This window comes from Podarcis filfolensis (assembly GCF_964270895.1).
Source record: "Podarcis filfolensis genome assembly, chromosome: 2".
In the NCBI taxonomy this organism is placed as follows: domain Eukaryota; kingdom Metazoa; phylum Chordata; class Lepidosauria; order Squamata; family Lacertidae; genus Podarcis; species Podarcis filfolensis.
Window position 1 is genome coordinate 100,864,371 of NC_139605.1, and position 21,027 is coordinate 100,885,397.

The following is a 21,027-nucleotide window of genomic DNA, read 5'->3' on the forward strand; positions in this document are numbered from 1 at the left end:
TAGTCCTACTGGGAGAACAAGGTTGTTCACCTGAGAGTTGGGTGAGAATACCTGCAAAGTGATGGAAATGAGAGAGTCATTTCCTACCATTGCGTCAAAGGCATACACACTGTGCTCAAACCATACTCCTAGTTTATGGCAATATGGTGGGTAAAGAATCCATCAGAAATATAACTGGGTAGCAAAATTTTAAACAGAAAATTAAAGCAGAGATCATGGTCAGGTAGGATTCTTTTAAGAACCAACAGTTTTTCAAAAAATTCAACCAAGGGAAATACTTACACGCTACTGTCCGTCATAGACATGGAGTCATCAGTCAGAGCATCACTAGATATTTCGCTATCATTTGCACTGGTGGCAGGAGCAAAGACATAGCCAGAGTTCACATGGTAAGGGTTAACAGGATCGTTCCTCTTAAAGGACCTAGAGACAAGCAAAAAGTGAAAGCTCAGTTACTCTTCCATGCACTCAGGAAATACACACATAAAAAAGCCAAAGAGCAATGAGCTATGTTATATATGTGCACACAAGACTAACTAAATGACTAATATTCTCAATGCTTGGAAGTAACTCAGTCAATTTCAATGGACCGCTTATAAATAAGAAGTGTTTAGGATCACGGCCTTCATTTTCCACCCACCATAAACAGCTGGCTAACCAGCATGTGATCTGCCAGAAGTATCTGTAATATATAGGAGAAATAAACCCATGCTACTAAATCCTTGTTTACCTGTGTAGGTCTGTGTTCACAGCATACCCATTTGTGTATAATAGCTTTCATTGTGCTGTGTACATGGAATGGAAGCAAAGCAAGTTGTTTGTGTACATTGGGGTGGCAAACATGGTGAATCTCCAGATGTTGATGGACTACAACTCCCATCATCCATGACCATTGGCCATGCCGGCTGGGGCTAACAGGAGTTGAAGAACAGCAACATTTGGGAGCCAAAGGTTCCCCATTCATGATCTACAAAGTCACTGAGTATTTTAAAGCCATCAGCTGTCATACAGTTTTAAAATGGTGGATTCATGAAATCCCTTGTTATGGCACCACACAAAAAAGTATCATGTTTTCTCCTGTTGTTCCACCAAAGAGAAGAGGCAGCATACATCCTCCATCTCTATTTTATCCTCACAACAACCTTATGAAGCAGGTTAGACCAGGCTTCCTCAGCCCTCCAGATGTTTTTGGCTACATCTCCCATGATCCCTAGCTAGCAGGACCAGTGGTCAGGGATGATAGGAATTGTAGTCTCAAAACATCTGGAGGGCCGAGGTTGAGGAAGCCTGGGTTAGACTGAGGGATAACAGAACTGTAGAGTTTGAAGGGATGCTGAAGATCATCTGGTCCAACAAAGGAATATGCAGCTGTTCCATATGGGGATCAAACCAGCAATCTTGGCGTTATCAGCACCATGGTCTAACCTCACAACAACCCCACAAGGAAGGATAGAGGCCAGTCCTAGGTCACCAGTGAGCTTCATTCTTGAGTGGGGACTTAGACCCAAACCTCCTTGCTTTTAGTCCAATATACCAGACTAGTGGCAAGACTCACAAGGAAGGCAATATTGTGAACAGATCCAGCTTGTCTCGGACACTCCCACATAACAAACTGAGATTCAGAAACAACTACCAAGGTCTCCATGTGGTAGAGAGAAAACTGTCCTGCCACAACACTCTAGCCATCAACACTTTTACAGTTTTCACAATCCTACACGTACCTGTCAAAAAGTAAGTGAGTTCAAGGATGCTTACTCACAGGTAAGTAGGAATAAGATTGCAGCCTTAGTGATCATGCGGGGCCTATCATGAACATTTTGACAAGTTCCTTTCTAGGTTTGTTCTACTCCCTAACATTTCGAATTGGGCTAGGATCTCCTCACAAAAACACTCAACTCCTACTTTCCCACACCAATGTGTCTTAAACCCAAATACATGTGCATTGTTATTCCTGGTCCATCTGCAGCAAGGATGGGGGAAATGTGGTCCTCCATAAGCTGCCGGACTACAATTCCCATTATCCTTGACCATTAGCTATGAATGATGGGGCTAATGGGAGTGGGAATCTAAGATCTACAGAAAAGGGCAATGCAAGATTTTAGACAAGTGAGCTAGGGCCAGGCAGTTAAGAACAGCAGCTGAATGCCCTGAAACTGAATCTTTACCATGCACTCATCAAGTGGCCTTAAAAGCATCTTTTCTTTCTTTCTTTCTTTCTTTCTTTCTTTCTTTCTTTCTTTCTTTCTTCCTTCCTTCCTTCCTTCCTTCCTTCCTTCCTTCCTTCCTTCCTTCCTTCCTTCTCTCTCTCTGCCTCAAATCTGTGCCAGCAGTACAAGACAGTTGTAATGGCTATAGCAGGCATAGGCAAACTCAGCCCTCCAGATGTTTTGGGACTACAACTCCCATCATCCCTGACCATTGGTCCTGTTAGCTAGGGGTGATGGGAGTTGTAGTCCCAAAACATCTGGAAGGCAAAGTTTGCCTATGCCTGTGCTAGAGCAAAGTTTCCCAAACTTGGGTCTCCAGCTGTTTTTGGACTACAACTCCGATCATTCCTAGCTAGCAGAACCAGGGGTGATGGGAACTGTATTCCAAAAACAGCTGGAGACCCAAGTTTGGCAAACTCTGAGCTAGGGTGAAGTGCTTAAGAAAAAAGTGGTAAATATTATTAAGTGACTGCAGTATTTTCAGGTCATTTTCAGCTCTGGATTCAAAAGGTCCCCAAGCATGTCAAATTAACAAATATAACTTCTACAGATGGTCTTATCTCAAAATGGTTCGACTGACATCTTATTTCAGAGGATGCTGCAAAAGAAAGTGTGGCCCTATATACAGAGAGCTCTGCATTGGTAAAGCAATAATAAGGGGATAATAAGTGAAGAGCAATCTTTTCCAATCCAAATCACAGAGGGGAGTAAATTTCAGTTTTGTATCCCCAGCAAGTTGGTCCAATAAAGGGAGCCATTATGTAGGACCAACAAGGCAGCAACATAACAATTTATGGGGCAGCCTTTGCCAACCTGCTACCTTCCAGATGTTTTGGACTACAACTCCCATCAGCCATCACAACCATGGTGCCTGAGGAAGAAAGGAGCAAGGAGTCCCAAACATCTGAAGGGCATCAGTTTGGCAAAGGGAGACCAATAGGGATGGACACCTGTGTTTTACATTCTGTACCCTAATCACCATGGACTATTAAAGACTAAATTAGGGATTGACAAAACATTTACAGGATTGCGATCACTGCTCTCAGCCAAACGTTTTAAGAAGGCCTTGTTTATATAGACAGCACCACCTTTAAGCACACAGAATCCAAACGCCTGGAATCCAGACTAAGTTTGCCAGATGTTCCTCATTTCAAGCCATCACCCCTTACTCCAGATGCCTGCTCTACAGAACATTAAAAAGGGACACCCCTTATTCGACCACTTCCATAACATTCCACAGAAGAGACATCACAGAGGCAGACCACATCCCTCATTCTGAAGAAATTCAGCTTGGCAACTCCGATCCGCTCAGGCTCCCATGGCCTGCTGTTTGTTCAATTCTAAGACAGTCACTTGCTCAAAATTGGAGTCACTTGTGAGCAACTTGGGAGGCGCAGGGTGGAGGGAGGGAGGGAGGGAGAGGGAGAGAGGGAAGGGAAGTCTTTCTTTAAGGCCTAAACATAAAAGAGAGAAACTTTTGGGTTTTGTTATTTAAAAAAAACAACCCACCAAGCCACTTGCAATGAGATCGGAGGAGGCATCAGGCCTGAGTTAAGTGAGCAGCCTGGTAGTCTTAATGAAAAGCAGCACTTCCCCTAGTAGTAGTATTCTGGTCCCTTTGTTTCCATTTGCCCCGGTTACCCACTTTCGACCTCTTCAGTAGTAGTCTTCACTCAGTTCTCTCACAAACAAGTCCTCCCACCCTCCCCTTAACTCCCCTCCTGCTGTGTTGCATTCCTCCATTTCACTGGCAAGGGGAAAACATGAGCCCTTGCGAAGGCTTAAGCAAAGAAAGGGGCTTGGGAAGGGGAGAGAGAGAGAGAGAGAGAGAGAGAGAGATGGAGGGAGAGACAGACAGACAGCCCTCTTCAAGTTATGACGGCAAACAGCATGACTGAAGTTCTAGGCCTCCACATCTCAAGCTGACCTTTGCAGGAGGCCTCGCTGCAAAAGACTCAGGTATTTAAGCGCAGCTGGGAACACATTCTTTCCCAAAGCACACAAAGATATTGCAGTGGGAAGATCAAGACATTCAAAAGATGAAGGAAGGGAGCGGGGAAGAGAAAAGAAAAGAAAGAAAGAATGGGAGATAACCAAAGAGTGACAGAAGACGGTAGGAGGGAAAAATCAGATCCTTCAGATCTTCAAGACAGATCAACCCCACATGTTTCCAGTTGAAAGTTACTCTGCAAAAAGGGGGGGGGGGAGAGAAAGCAAGGGGAAGCAGGATCCAAATGTTGTACCTTTAAAAAACAAAAACTTATCTATGTTTGTAAAGTTCCCGTGACATTCTTAAGGCAGCTATTGGGGGTTTTTTTTGTCTTTCAAGGAAGTGGGGTGGGAGAGGGGGAAGGATAAAGGCTTTACATTTTATTGCTGTCCTTGAAACAGCTTCATGTCCTGCTCTAACAAAACGCAGGCCCATTAGGGCTTATTGTTGTAAGGTATCTGGTTGCAAGATGCTCGCCATCTGTACAGAACCAAGCCTGCTCCTTAAGTGGATCCTACAGACCTTCCTTTTAAAGTGCATGTCATGCTGCTACGTCCTTAATCGTGCCGCCCGTTAGTTTATGTTTACATGTCATCCCTATGGGAAGGTTAAGGGGAAGCTCTTCCATACTGTAAGGCAGCCACGAGAGAGAGAGAGAGAGAGAGAGAGAGAGTTTGGAAGAGCTCAACTTCCCAAGCTATGCCGAACTTTTGGAAAAGTCCTGCTCCAAAGTTCAACGGATCTATAAATCACCTTAAACTAGTCAGCAGAAACTCAAAGCACAAGAAATTACCAAGACATTTAGCTAGCAAAATGCCATTCCCCCACTCCTCAGAACTTATACAATCATATCATTAAACAATAAATTTCTTTTTATTAAAAAAAAAATCACAGTTTGCCCAGTTAAAACAGATCTGTACAGAAAATCCCCACATACATTAAGTAAACCAATTAGGGATGTTTTCATAGCCACTTTTTTTTTTTAAAAAAAAAGAAAGATCTTGACCACACTACAAACTTAATTGTAGCCAGATGCTATCAAGCTGCCTTAAAGGAGTTTTAATTCCTGTGTGAATCAGAGTCTCCGGTGTAAATTTCTACATGGACTCTCTTTTTCTCTCTCTCAAAAAAAGGGCCTCCACAGGACACAATACTGACAAATGTTTTCCACAATCATGTAGCAGTTCCCCTTCAGCTTCAAGGAGAATGTCTCAAGTTTCTCAAACTACTACCACTTATACTGATAAAAATGGTACTTGTTTGTCACTCCCTGTGCTGTGTTGGGGAGCAGGCGTGTGTCATAGACAAAGCACACAGAACTTATCTTTCCAGGTGTCTTTTGTGGGTAGCCCTGCAAGAAAACCCCCCAAAAACCCAACAACACCCTGAACAGCACAGCTGTTTTCTCCTCTGTGATTAGCCTCTAGCCTTATAAGTAGCCTCAGATCTTGGTTTTTCAACCAGAGTAATGGAAAGTCTATACAGGGAGCCTTGTAAATTAGGAAGCTAAGCTTTGCTGCACTGCAGTTGGCATTCCACAGGTGTTCAGGTGGGTTATCAGAGGTATATGAAGAAAGCTCTGGATTGCTCTCACTGCTGTTGAGAAAACATCGTGTGAATCTGCAGCCACGTTGTCTGGCAAATGGTTTTTGGTCAGAAACATTGTGTTTATAATTTTCAGGGGAAGCAAATATGTAGCTTTCATCACACTACTTTGCCAACAAAACAAAACCCCAATTGCTTGGTGTGGGCAAGCACACACACGTACACATTTGTCTTTCTCCCCTCCTGGCTTAATTTTATTATGATAACTGAAGCCATCTCGGTTCCAACACCTTCCCCCACAAATAAGTGCCAATCTGCAAAAGTGGGCCATCTGCTAGCTATAGCCCCATGTGGTGGGAAGGCGAGCTTCACTAACTTTACAAGAGAAAACTTAACAGCAGAGAGGCTACCTTATTGGCTGCTATGATATATGAGTGTGCCGTAAGAGGGCAGTTTTGTGCACATTAACTTTTGTGTGATACATTCAGAATCCAATGTAAACAAAACTTTTTTTCAATTTCACTTTTGTTGCACTGAACTGCCGAAAATGGAAGAGCATCAAGATCCTCATTCCAAGGAAGCAATTAATACACAAAGCAGGCCTGAGAAAGAGGGGAAGACACCTAAACTAAGTCCGAAGTGTTTATTTTGACTCGGGGAAATCCCAAATTCATAAAAATACCTTATAACACATACAGCATGGGGATGTGATTGGGGTAAAGAAAGTGTGTTCGCCAAACCTAACCTAGGAGCAGAAAACAGCCAGGGGAGGGAGACAAATAGGCTTCATACTCCTTGTTAAAGCTTACATGCTAAAACAACCTCCAATTAATATTTTTTAAAAAAGTTTGGTTACCTACAGGTCCGGAAAGATGAAGACACATTGCAGACACCAGCCAAGGGGAAAGGGGATTCACCTGTCAACTGCTAGCAGACTAGGCAAATAACAGCAACTCATCCACAAGCTGAGAAAACTACTGGACTTTAATATCTTTGAGGCAGGAGGAGAAGCAATGTCTGGTGACCACTGGCTTGGGGAAAAGGCTTCTCAGCTAGTTCCCTTTGGTAACAACAATGAGATTCTAGTCCAGAAATTGCTAAGAGCAGCACCTCTAACTGGCAAAGGACTTGGCAGCCTTTACTGAGACCATGCCTACCCTCACCTAGGGGATATTATTCCCATTTCATAGCTGAGGAACTGAGTCTGAGACCTACCGACTTGCCAAAGACCACACAAAGTGTCCATGGCAGGCAGCAGTGGAACTGGAACCTGGGTTCAAGCCCAAGCTCTCAGTTCAGTTACATACAAGAATCCAGTCAAGGAGACAAAAAAAAAAGGAGAAGCAACTTCTTGCCTTTTTGGAGAACAGCGCAGCACAAAGTACATATCTGCTTAAAAGGAAGGTTTTCAGCATAAAATCATAGAATTGTAGAGTTGGAAGGGACCCTAAGGATCCTCTAGTCCAACCCGCTACAATGCAGTTGCCCCATACAGGGATCGAACTTGCAGCCTTGGCATTATCAGCACCATGTTTCAACCAGCTGAGCTATCCAGCTCCATCAATATATGCCTAATCAAAAGCATGCATGAATAGGGTGGGCTGAAGGTTCAAATGAAGTTTCCTCACCTGAACAGAAAGTTACCTGCTTGGTGTTTTTCAGAGTGGCACTGACATTAATAGCTCCATGCCTTCTGCCACCTCAGTGTCAACAGAGTTTAGACATGCCAATGCCTTCTACAATGTGATCTCAACTTGGGGAGAGTGTTAGGTGTGTGTGTGTGTGTGTGTGTGTGTGTGTGTGTGTACACACACACACAAAACCCACCACCACCACATATACACATGCATACACACATATAAACACTGTTTGATCTGGGCAACAGCAAATATGGTTGTCAGGCTCATGCAACTGGTACAGTTCAGAGGTTGTGAAAGAAAATTGGCTTGCTAGGGCTTCAAACTTGAAAACTTGCCTTTACCACAGAAAGATACTGGGGCAAACAGAGGCTTGAGCAAGCATATACCTCCACAGAGATTAAAACAAACGGGTAACACACACTGATGCCATTTGTACAGCCAAGAACTAGAAGAAGCCCCTCGCCTATCTGGAGCCCCCGCAGATTTGCCCTGGTGTGAGTGAAAGCCAAATTAGAACCAGCTGCCTTTCCAACCCTATCGCTGGAAAAGACCATAAACACTGCTGCAAGCTAGAAACACAACAGATGCAATTCAAGAACCCTCCTCTTAGAGGCAGGCCATAGTTGAAACAAGCTGAAAACAGAAGAGATGCCTGAAGCCCTTTGATGTCCCATGAATCACAGAAACACTCACAAAAATTCCTGTAAACCAGATGTCAAATACTTACCAGACTGAGAAAGAAACTCCCAAAGCAAGAGAGAGAATACACAGAACAGAGGGGAGAGGGAGAGAGCAGGTCCTTCTGCTCTATAGATCCTTGTTCAACCAATTCCCATTTATGAAGGGGAAAGGGAGGGGAGAAAGAGAATAAGGTGTCAGAAGATTATACCACTCTGTCACGATTAAGATAGAGAAAGAATACGCTGGTGTTGCCATTTTGTGAGAAACTGGTCTTGCCCACTTTCATCAGCCTATGCCACCAAAGAAGGGTCTCATATCACTCTCCTGGGGTACTGAATTGGGAATAGGACCACCTTTTAATGCAGCTTGAATTCCATTAACTAGGAAGGGCTGTCAGTCAATGGTAGAGTGCATGCTAAAAGGCCTAGGTTCATCTCCAGGTCAGGCTAGGAAAAGTTCCTGGCTGAAACTCTGAAGAGCCACTGTCTGTCACTGTAGACAGTTCTGAGCCTGAGAAACCAAAGGTCCACCTCAGTTCCTATATACCTGGAGCACACACCTCTTTTACTCAGCTGTTGGAATTCTGCCCCTAACACTAATGTCCCATACCTGAAGCCATCTCATTGGCCAAACAGATTTCCTTTGGCTTAAAGACATGATAGCAAGCCACACAAGGTATTCGCCAAGAATACATGTGTTTCATGTCTCCTTGTAAGTTACAAAGTTCAGTCACACGGGCTGCCGCAGTAATAATATGGATTTTCTCGTTCCATCATCACATAATTGCTTCCCATTTTCTATATGTAATCCACATATTTCGACACTAGCTGGGGATGAAGCTGGCAAACTAGTATTTCATTACTCATTCACATGCCTAGATGGTGCTCTTCCCAGCTCCTCTTAATGTGGTTTAAAGTGGTAACAATTAACGCATGTCTCAAAGAACAAGAGTCGCTTTGAAGTTCTTTTTTGATGTCTAAGAGAGCTTTAGGAACTGGTGGGTCTTAAGAACCACAATGTACTGCTTTCTTTATTATGGAGAAAGACCGCCCTCCCCACCAAGCCAGAAATAAATGCCAAGTTGTTAAGGTTCATTAAAAAAAAAAGTATCTTTGCCAAAATCTACTCCAAAGGACAAGCATGTGCACATATACCCACTTTGCAAGATTTGTTTAAAGGAGCAACAGACTCTCAAAAAGTCATTCAAAGCAAGTTATCTTACCTGAACCCATTCTCCACAGTTTCTGTAGCCCGGACACTTGCTGTAGCCCTCAATGCCTTACTGGATAGCCCTAGCACGGATGGCAAAAGTTTGTTCTTAAAGTCTGCACAGCTCCACTCCTCTTCTTCATTCAAGGTAGGGAGATAGCCACAGTCAACTTTTAAGCTCCCCAGTCCATTGCTGTTAATGTAAGCAGGATTTTCTCCCCCACTCCTTACATATTCGAGGTATATATCAGAAGTTAAAAACATCTGGTAAGCATTTTCCTCCATCACTGTCTGAATCTCAGTCTGTGCCTGATCAAACATTATAGAATCGATCTGCTGCTTCTTGATATTATCCCTTATGTAGGTCTTAGTGGCAGGCTTGAGCTGTTTGGAGACAATGCTGTTGTTCTCAATGTACCGTTTGTATATAGCTTTGGCTACTCGTAAAGTTTTGGTATCCTTAAGGTCCATCTGCCTGAAGCCATTGCAGGCAAACCAGAAGTCCAAAGTATCCACACATTTTTCTCTTTCCAGGAAGGTCCGGAAGAGATAGGCACCATCTTGATCCCCCAGTAAGGAATGCAAGGATTTGGTCCATCGTGCTAGAGGAGAGTCTGGGAATGCACTGCCTTCTGGCTCCCCAAGGCCATCTTCATTTCTCCTTGGCGTGGAAGAAACTGACATGGCCTTGAAGCTTTGGTTTTTCATGGCAAACAAAGTGGCAGCCAGGTGGCATGGTGTCTCTCCTTCTTCCCCTGGTACAGGGGGGCGTGGGGCATCTTCTCTGAAGCTGCTGCTGGGGTCTGGGAGGTGAGTCAGCAATGCTGCGCTGCTCATGGTTCCGGGAGTCCCTTCTGGCAGGACTTTTTCTTTTTAAGTTCCTCAGTAATCTGTATGTGTGTTGTCTCTCTCCCTCTCTCTTTTCTTCCTCAAGTCAGCAGGGGATTCTTCAGAGTCTTCTCTCTTGAAGGAAAAAAAAGGAAAAGAAAGAGGGGGGGAAGTATTGATCTAATCAAAACCAGATCCACCCAACATCAAAGACAAAAAGTAAACAGGCTTTTCAACTCTTCACATTAAAATAAAGAGGCAACCGCAGCTATCTGCAGTGCTAATCAAAAGTATCAGATACGCTTTTCAAAGAGGAAGATTGAACTCTGGGCACACTTTTAACTTTGGTGTGGAGGGAGCAAAAGGAGTGGGGGCGGAGGCAAAAACAAAAATGAAGTCTTAATTATTGCATTGCCTATAAAATCAAAACACGCAAAAGAAAAGAAAAGAAACCCCCCTGTGAACCTTTCCCTCCTACTAATGATAACATCTGAGAAGTCCCAGGAACAATACTGGATCCCTTGTGTTGTTAAACCTATTTTGTGTGCAAGCGCACACACACACACACACACACACCCTTCAAAATTTTGCCTCCCTCTCTTTCTTCAGTAGATAACTCAAAGCAAAGAACAAAACGTGCTTTCCTCAGCATCTGGTTTCCATTTCTCTGCCCCCCCCTCCAAAACCCTTCAACTCCTTAAACATTTAGATTATGATCACCAGAAACCCTTCTAAGCACAATGCTGGATGCTCCTCTGAAAAAAACAAATGGCATATTGAGAAAGTGTTTAAAAGAAAATGGGGGGGGGGGAGAATCTTGACCACAGTAGTGTTTTAGTTTAAAAACTAGGTCTGTCTGACTCATTTCTGATCAGTTGCCTACAGCCTTCAAAGGCATCTCACGGACTTGCTTAAGTTATACCATTCACATGTTAAAGACATCCACATGTTTAAAAACTTCCAACCACTTGGAAGCAAAGGATTCCAATTCTCCCTCACCACCACCACCACCACCTCCCTTGCTCGGGTTGCCGTGCACTTTTTCTTCTCAAACTTAGCCAGTTTCCACCATTAAAGATGGATTAATAAGATCTTGAGAAGTTTTGTGGCTTCTTCCAAACATCCTTCCTTAGTTCACTCGGGAGAAAATGGGATTGCAAAGACTTCAACCAGTTCATTTAAACACACACACACACAAAACCAACCAACATCCAATTTTAAAAAGTTGGTTTATGAAGTTATGTGAAGAGTTCAGAACTACTCATAAGATGACATTTCTCCACACCACCACCTCACGACAGGAGTGGAGATTTTAAACGCCTGCTTGCCTTTACAACAAACAAATACAAACTACTGCCAAGAAAGTATTTTCCCCCTCTCTCCTGTAATGTACCTGAACGCGTGCAGAAATTCCAAGCCCGGCTGTTATATTCTCCAGCTCCCCCCATCAAAGAGAGTGAGCGAGTAAGAGGGCGACTGGTGGGGGGGAGGATTTAAAAGAAGACATTGTAGTCCAGCGAGCTGCTAAAATGCAACCCTTAAGAGGGGGGTAAAAATAAAAGAGGGGGGTGGTAAGTAACCCTCCAGAAATGGCGACTGACTGGAAGGGAGAGGGGGGTGGAAAGGCCGAGAGATCTCAGGAACCGAGAAGAGGAATTGGGAGGGTGAAGGTGGGGAGAGCAGGGGGGAAGAGAGCGAGAAAGCCACAGAGAAGTCTTAAGCCAGTTGCTTTCTCCGAGCCCTGTGCAACAACTGACCCCTAAGTAAGCCTGCAGCGCCTCTTTGGAGTTCGCAGGGGGTGCCGAGAGAAGTGGGAGGGGTGTAAAGGAAGAGTTGGGGAGAGGGAGAAGAGGCAGGGAGTCCTCGCATCCTCGCTGCATCCCTGCCTCCCCGGCACATAAAGAAATGCACATCCTTGATCTCGACCTCCCTTCCCAATCGGAAAAGTCCAAATCTGAAAATGGACCCTTCTTTCCCCCCACACCCACGCACACACCTTACCGGGATATCTGCAATTGGGGTGCGTTGGTTGGAGGTGGGGTGGGGCTTGTCCTGTGCAAGACCCCACTCCTTCCCCAGATCTCTCCCGTCTCTCGAACACACACAAACGCAACATACACACACACACACCTCTGCTGTTTATTATTGTTCGCGTACAAAACCCTCGCCTATCGCCTCAACCGAGCCCTGCCTGCTCATAACTAACGCATAAATAGCTTTCCTTAACAACTTCAAAGCTCAAGCCAAGAGGACATCAAAGCGATCGGGAGAAAGCGGGCGCGGGGGGGGGTGGATAGAGAAACAGGCAAGCAGGCAGCTGGGGAATCGCGTACATTCTTGTGCAACTTACCATTGATCCAGTAGTTTTTAGTGGGTCCTTTTTCCCTTCTCTCTTCTCCTTCTCTTTTTCTTTTCCCGCCCCCTCCGTAAACGGGCGCTCGGTACTTCCTTTTAAAAAAAAAACCCACCTCCTTTAGCCTTCCCACCTCCCCTTCTCTCTCTCTCTCTCCCTTTACAGAATGAAGAAAAGTAATCCGCAGCGTTGCGCCGATTCCCCCTATATTTTCATCACCCGCCTCCTCTCATGCTTCATAATAGCATCTGAGAGTTTAAAAGGGGGGGAGCGGAGGGGGAGAGAGAGAGAGAGCAGGACATTGCACGCGAAACGTATCAGCGGAGAGAGGGAGAGAGGAGTTTCAGCATGATCCTCTCCCTTCCTTCACGCCCCGCTTCTTCTTTAAGCCGAAAGGAAAAGGGAGAGGGGAAAAAAAATAAATATATATATATATCAAAAGACCTGATCCCTCCCCCACTTCTCCTGACCCCCCACCCGCCCCCCTTCTTTCAACTCAGGTCCTGTTTCAAGCAGTCATTCCATGCACCAAATGTCCTCCGGGCTATTCCAACAAACACTGAGCTGTGGGTTTAACTGTGCACATCAAAGTGAACAACCGAGAGAACGGTCCTGTAAGGGAGATAAGCGTCCTTTTTTCCGGCAACACCTTCCGCCTTAAAATAAAATAAAATAAATGTGTGTGCGTGTCTCTATCTCTGTGTGTGTGCATCTGTAAAGGTATACAGTGCTCACTATCGCAAGATCAACCGGCATTACGTACTGGCATTGCTCGGCAGCTACAGGGACTAATTATTCCCCCACACTTTGGATGGTTTTTCTTTCTTTCTTTTTTATTTTACTCCGAAGCGCTTAGATTTTTATTATTATTATTATTATTGCTTCTTGAGTTGCTACCAAGTTGCCAGGACCTTATCAAAGGGAAACAATCTCTAGCCAACTCCCCCAGGCTTTGGAACGTCAGAAGTAAGTGATCCTGCCGCCCCAATCGTATTATCCCTGCAATTCTCTCAGTGCTGCAGGAACCTTAAAGGGACAGGCAACATTCCCTCCTCCCGGTTCTGCCAGCTACACTCCCTTGCCTTTAACCCGTTCGTTGCTCAATCAACTTAGCCCTTTCTTTGCAAACTATCCTCCCCCCCCCCACACACCTCCAACACACCGCCCCTCCTTCACCCCATGAGATAAATATCAATTGCTGTTTGAACTCTCTTCCTTTTATTTTCCCATACAATGCAGAGCAACTGCTGTATTGCTCTTTTGGAGAGGTGGCGGGCGGCGCGGGGGGGGGGGCGGGGAGAGGAGGGAGGATGGAATGATCAACTTTAGTAGTGCAAGACTGTGATATCATTTTGCGGTAGAGTCCCCCACCCCACCCCACTCCCGCGCGCTTCCCCCCCACTGCCTTTTCTTCTTCTTTAAAGTTTCATGTTAGAAGAAAATTGGCCTTTTCCTTTTCCTTTCTTTTTTATTCTGCATCTTAACTAAACAATATCTGATTGTAATATAACTGGCACACCAACAAAACTCTGTTCCCCCACCCCCATATGTTAAATATTAAACAGACACGGAATGCTTTAGAAAAGACTTTAGACAAAAGGTTCTAATTAGAGATTGGATCTGGCGTGCAGGTTTCGGGCCAATCCATCTCCCTTCCCCCACTACACTCAGTCCCCTTATGAAGTCTGGGTCTGTTGTCTTTTAGAGCTTTTTCGTTTTTTTAAATTTTATTTTACGGGCAGCCTCAGAACACGGAAATCCAAAACCTCTGAACTTTATGGAAGTTCCAGTGCCATAATGCATCTGAACTCAGCGGTTCCAGTCTGTTTTTCCTCTTCGTTTAATTTACTCCTTTATGCGCGCGCAGGGGTGCGAACAGGCGCGCGGGCACACACGCACACACACATACCGTATACACACACTTTTCTTGTCTTCATCTATTCTACGTGCTTATTTTTAAGGGATTTAATTTTTTAATTACATTTACAAAACAAGCAAGACTAATACGCATGAATAAAACTTGGCCACCGGGGTATTCTCTTCCCACCCCCCTCAATAGTAGAAATATGGTCTTTAATCACATTACTATAATTAGTTTTTATCATACAGCCCAGAGACCCAGCCCATTGTGCTAGGAGCTGTACAAAAACACGGGGAACCACAGGACCTTTTTTTTCTCTCTCTAAGGGAAGGTACCATAAAAAAATCTAGGTGGTTTGCAGCCTGATCCTCAGTCCCACTACAGCCTAATGGAATTACTCCCAAGTAAATGTGGCTGGATTATTGCGACAGGGCAATTAAATGAAAACCATACACACATTTTTTGGAAGGAAGTGCGGCTAGATGAAGTGGGCCTTTTGTGCATCTTTGCTAATTACTTAGGATAATTTTCATCAAATGCAAGGTACAGTGGTACCCCGGGTTAAGAACGTAATTTGTTCCGGAGGTCCATTCTTAACCTGAAACTGTTCTTAACCTGAAGCACCACTTTAGCTAATGGGGCCTCCCGCTGCCACTGCTGCGTGATTTCTGTTCTCATCCTGAAGCAAAGTTCTTAACCCGAGGTACTATTTCTGGGTTAGCGGAGTCTGTAACCTGAAGCGTCTGTAACCTGAAGCGTCTGTAACCCGAGGCACACATCCACATCATACATTTAAATGCACGTGGTTTCTCCCAGGGAATCCTGGAGGTACCACTTTGGTTTGTAAAGGGTGCTGTAGGTCTGTGAGGGAGTAGACTCCCAGGATTCTTTGCAGGAAGCCATGAGCCTTGAATGTACCATGTGAATGTGTCTCATGGCTCTTTGAACATGGAGCACTGAGTCACCTTTCTGTTTCATTGCCACTACAGTGGTACCTTGGGTTACATACGCTTCAGGTTACAGACTCCGCTAACCCAGAAATAGTACCTCGGGTTAAGAACTTTGCTTCAGGATGAGAACAGAAATCGTGCAGTCGCAGCAGGAGGCCCCATTAGCTAAAGTGGTGCTTCAGGTTAAGAACAGTTTCAGGTTAAGAACAGACCTCCAGAACGAATTAAGTTCTTAACCCGAGGTACCACTGTATATGGGCATCAACTTCGTTCTGTGAGATTTACAGCTGTGGTCTATGCTAGCAGCATACAGGGCAAGAGGATGCATTACCCAGGCATCATGGGTGGTTCCATCCCTCGGATCCCCATTGGCTGGGCAGGGAAGGCAAGGCAGGATGCCTAGGAGACAGTATTAAGCAGGCTATTCCCCTGTTGTTGGAGGATGTTTGGCCATTGTCTTGGAAGCTCTTCGAGGACATATGTATATGGGGGTTTTGAGCATCCTTGTGAAATGTGTCACCAGATCTAAACAACAACCACCACCCTGTGTCCCAGCTATTTACTCAGAGGTAAATGTGCACAAGATCTGTGAATGCATACCCTCCAACATTTCCCCAATGAAAATAGGGACATCCTAAATAATAATAATAATAATAATAATAATAATAATAATAATAATAGAACAGTAATTTTATTATGAATACCCCTCCCATCTGACTGGGTAGCCCCAGCCACGCTGGGTGGCTTCCAACATATATAAAAACATAATAAAACATTAAATATTAAGAAACTTCCCTATACAGGGCTATATAGATGTCTTCTAAAGGTTGTATAGTTACTTATCTCCTTGGCTTTGGGGTCGCATACCCTCCAACATTTCTCCAATGAAAATAGGGACGTGCTTAGGAAAAGCGGGACATTCCGGGATCAAATCAGAAATCGGGATGGCTTCTGTAAATCTGGGACTGTCCCTGGAAAATAGGGACACTTGGGAGGGTCTGTGAATGACTCAGATGTAAGTTTATCTGTGTTATTTTCTTATGGTTTATTTTCATGGAATTGCAGATGGGGATGCAATTCCAAAGCACAATTCTAGTATCCAGGCTTTACGTGTCCCAAATACATTCATATAAATGAGCTTATGTGTGTCTAAGTGACCTAAATGGCCATAGTCTTACTAAGACCAAAGGCATCCCTTAAGAGCAGCACTCTTACAGGCTAATGCAAGAACAACAACTCCATCAACGCATCACGTGGCTCTGTGTCAGATTCGGCTACCTTTTTGTGTGAATGCAATTTATGTTAAGTCCCTTGGAAATACGCTAAGAACGCATGCAGCCTATAATTAGCCCTCCAGACCAACTTTTATAATTACAAACATTCATTTATTTTGCTATTGGACGCATTTCATGCAGCAACCCGCAACGCAAGCAGCAATCATGTAGAATGGCTCAACCAGGCCATTGTCGCAGCTCTTGGCCAGATACAAACACTGACTCGCCACAAGTGAAGAACGTTTTGGATTCTAAAAATATAGGGGCGAGAGATTTGTTCTGGAATACTTTTTAAAAAAATCCCATTTCCTTACTATGCATTAACTTGGGCCAATGGTACAAACTTGAATAAAATATTGGGGGGACCCAGGTAAGCCCCACCCTGCATAATCAATCACATGATTCAGCATGCACACACCATTTGAAGGGCAAAGCCCATCAAAGGGGGGGAGGGCAGGCTCTCAAATACTTTATCGGGGGGCAAAATGTACCTCAGCCCCTAGAAGTTGGCTTGGGCCAAATCCTGACTAAGGTTTAAATAAAATTCAAAGAATTTAACCAACTTGATGTTGATTTCAATCATGTACAGTGGTACCTCAGGTTAAGTACTTAATTCATTCTGGAGGTCCGTTCTTAACCTGAAACTGTTCTTAACCTGAAGCACCACTTTAGCTAATGGGGCCTCCTGCTGCTGCCGCGCTGCCAGAGCAAGATTTCTGTTCTCATCCTGAAGCAAAGTTCTTAACCTGAAGCACTATTTCTGGGTTAGTGGAGTCTGTAACCTGAAGCGTATGTGACCCGAGGTACCACTGTACACCAAAATGGTAAAATTGATTTATACATGTCGGGGCTGCGAGTGGGGCATCTGACGGCTGGCGACAATGTCAGAGGTGTCTGCGATACCTAGCGCCTAGAACTGGGTGTCTTTGGAGTAAATGACAGCGATGGGGAAGGTGTCTTGACATTCCCAGACCAAGACTCGCAGATAGGAGAAAGGCCCTGCCATAGCTGTTCTCCCAGCCTCGGATATTTTGCCAGATTGAAAGATCTGGAGGCAAGAGAAAGGAGACTTCTGTTTACACATCGCCCCATTCCCAATCTGCTTCGATTGTGGGAAGACTCGCATCCAGGTACACGCATGCCTAGAGCACTGCAGCCATACTCCACCCCTTCGCCTGCCGCGGAAGGAAAGGTGCCGCGCGCTGCCTCCCAAACTGCAGCTTGCGTGCCAAACGCAAGCACCTCCCGCCGCCCCATCGAGGGAGCCACAGATCACCGCGTTTGGCAACTCGGCCGCTCTCTCGCACCCCAAGCCGCGCCGATGGGTGTCGCCCAGGCACCTCCCATTGGCCCTTCAGCTAGCTCTTACTCCCCAGCCGGGATCCTCTGATTGGACAGTCAGGTGGCGGGGAGGTGGCGGCGGACGCACATGCTTACGATTGATACATTAGCAGAGCGCGCGGAGGAGGTGCCGCCCCGCGCTCTCCCTTTATTAATGAATGCTGCGCTCCGCTCTCGGGTGGGCGGGCACATCGGCCATTGTCACAGAGGATGGGCGGGGCTTGAGCGGGTTTGATACTATAGCTTCGACGGGACTCCTGCCTTCGCTTTGGCGAGCTTCAAAAACGCAGGAGGCGCCACGAGGCTCTCTGCAGAGCGAGGGGGATGGGGGCGCATCCCTTTGAAAATGAAGAATCTCGAAACGGAAACGAACCAAGTTTTGCTGGCTTAGCAGAACTTGCGTGCAAAACTTGCCCCGATGCGGAGCCACACCACATTTCCACTTAAAAACAGCCGCATAGGATAACGCGCATGTATTATCGAGGGTCATTTTTAAAAGCTCTTTCAAAGTACAAAGTAAAGTATTACTTGGATGCTTTATCGTGAAGGGTGCATGAGCACACTTCGTAGGCAACATTTTTCCAGTTCTTTAAAGGTAAAGGGACCCCTGACCATTAGGTCCAGTCGTGGCTGACTCTGGGGTTGCGGCGCTCATCTGGCTTTATTGGCCGAGGGAGTCGGCGTACAGCTTCCAGGTCATGTGGCCAGCATGACTAAGCCGCTTCTGGCAAACCAGAGCAGCACACAGAAACACTGTTTACCTTCCCGCCAGAGCAGTACCTATTTATCTACTTGCACTTCGACGTGCTTTCGAACTGCTAGGTTGGCAGGAGCAGGGACCAAGCAACGGGAGCTCACCGCATCGCAGGGATTCAAACCGCCGACCTTCTGATCGGCAAGCCGTAGGCTCAGTGGTTTAACCCACAGTGGTTTAACCCACAGCGCCACCCGCATCCAGTTCCTTACATATGTTCAAATGAATGGATTGACAAAGGGGGAGACGGGAGTGCAACCGACTATTCATTTGCATGTGAGCAAAGTTCGCCGGCTACACAGAGGGTTGGCTTGGCTGCATCCATAGGAGCATGACACTTAGTTGTGATCAGCCACAAGGGTCGGGGTGGGGTAGCCAACATGGTGCCCTCCAGATGTTTTGGACTGCAACCTCTGTCAGCTCCAGCCAGCTGGGCCAATGGCCAAGGATGATGGGAGTCTGCATCATCTGAAATGCACAATTGGAAATTGTCTACCTGATCTAATGCTGAATGGTGGGAGACTCGAGGCAGACAAAAGGAAGTACTCTGTCCTCACAGTCAGATGTGCTGACCTTTAGTCAAAATGTTGGTGTTAGACACAAGATTTACCCACCCGGGAAGAATGGCAGATGAAGTTGATGGACTACATGGAACTGGCGGAAATGACTGGCAGAATCCGAGACCAGGGAGAAGAGCCGGTGGAAGAAGAGTGGAAAAAATTTAAAGACTATTTACAGAAACACTGTAAAATTAATGAATGTTAGAAGGATGCTGGAATGAAGTTATATGGCTTTAGCAGAAATGTTATAAAGAATTAAGTAAAAATAGATTGTTAATGGGCCAAAGGGGAAAAAATAAGGTTAGATTGTGTTAAGATAAATTATAGGACAAAAACTGAGAAAGATGGAAAGGATTTGCTGAAATAGCTAACTGAACTGGAATACAAAAAAGGGAGGTGTGAGGAGGTCGTTGAAACAAGTAAATGAAAGACAAGATATGGAAATATTGCATGTGTTTTTAATTGTTTTTGTTTTGTTAAGATAAGTAGTGTTTTTGTTTTTCTTGTATTGTATTGTATTGTTTTGCTTTGTTTAACTCTTTTTCTTCTTTTTGTAATCTTTAAACTCTTAATAAATATTACTTTAAAAAACAAAAACAAAATGTTGGTGTTGACCTTTAAACCCCTAAATGGCTTTGGCACTCTGTACCTGAAGGAGTGTCTCCACCCCCATCATTCAGCCCGAACACTGAGATCCATTTCCAAGGGCCTTCTGGCTGTTCCCTCACTGCGAGAAGTGAAGTTATGGGGAACCAGCAAGAGGGCCTTCTTGGCAGTGGTGCCATTTCTGTGGAACGCCTTCCCATCAGATGTCAAGGAGATAAAGAACTACACAGTCATCTGAAGGCAGCCCTGTATTGGGAAGTTTTTAATGTTTTGTTATGTTTTTGTATGTGTTGGAAGCTTCCCAGAGTGGCGGGGGCAACCCAGACGGGTGGGGTATAGATATTATCATTATCATCACTACTACTACTTGCTAGTGTGCTGAACTGGTGTTCACTTTTTCAGTAACATCAGTTGGGCTTGGTAGCATGTTTTTATTGTAACCCGTGCTGGGATTTATTTGTTAACCTCTGGAGAATCACGATCCACAGGACTCATGTCACTTCAGCACTGCATAGTCTACACAGGTTTTCTAATTTAAAGGTTCCACCTTGGATTTCTATAATCCTAAACAGGCTAAACAGAAGAGAAGACTCCCTGGAAAAGACCCTGATGTTGGGAAAGATGGAGGGCACAAGGAGAAGGGGACGACAGAGGACGAGATGGTTGGATAGTGTCTTCGAAGCTACAAACATGAGTCTGAACAAACTGCGGGAGGCAGTGGAAGACAGGAGTGCCTGGCGTGCTCTGGTCCATGGGGTCACGAAGAGTCGGACACGACTAAACGACTAAACAACAACAAACAGGCCACGCACAAGGATCAGCCTGGATAGCTCAGTTGGTTAGAGTGTGGTGCTGGTAATGCCAAGGTTGCAGGTTTGATGCCTGTAAGGAACAGTTGCATTGCAGGGGGTTGGACTAGACTAGAGGATCCTCAGGGTCCCTTCCAACTCTACGATTCTATGAACCACATTTCTTCCTCTGCATGATGCAATTGTTAAGGCCAACTGAAGGTACCACAGTTATGGCATTATTCATGCATGCAAACCATGTGACAAGAGCATTCACATAGGCCTGCTTGGTGGCTGCTCCACAACTGGACCTCCCTCCCTGCAGAAGTCCTGCAAGACACAAAAGCACTCCAAGGGAAGCCTCACACATCTTTCCAAGTAAGTTTCCTTCTCATTTGCCAGTGTGGTGTAGACTGTGTAAACACAAAGCCTTTGAAATG

The 21,027-nt window shown here is 45.1% G+C and overlaps 1 protein-coding gene across 4 annotated transcripts in view; it reads right to left on the bottom strand.

Annotated features, from left to right (window-relative positions):
• Positions 1-21,027, bottom strand: part of AXIN2 (axin 2) — an 82,818-nt gene that overhangs the window by 38,192 nt on the left and 23,599 nt on the right. Inside the window, exons 1-3 of one of the 4 annotated variants that reach the window (XM_083598654.1) lie at positions 12,451-13,154; positions 9,286-10,235; positions 283-423 (exon numbers count right to left, since the gene is read on the bottom strand). In XM_083598654.1, coding sequence (XP_083454780.1) covers positions 283-423; positions 9,286-10,109 — 965 coding nt within the window. In that variant the 5' untranslated portion in view covers positions 10,110-10,235; positions 12,451-13,154. Of the gene's footprint in view, positions 1-282; positions 424-9,285; positions 10,236-11,493; positions 12,015-12,101; positions 12,290-12,450; positions 13,155-21,027 lie in introns of those variants that run through there. The other 3 variants (XM_083598657.1, XM_083598656.1, XM_083598655.1) reach the window with 3 other exon arrangements.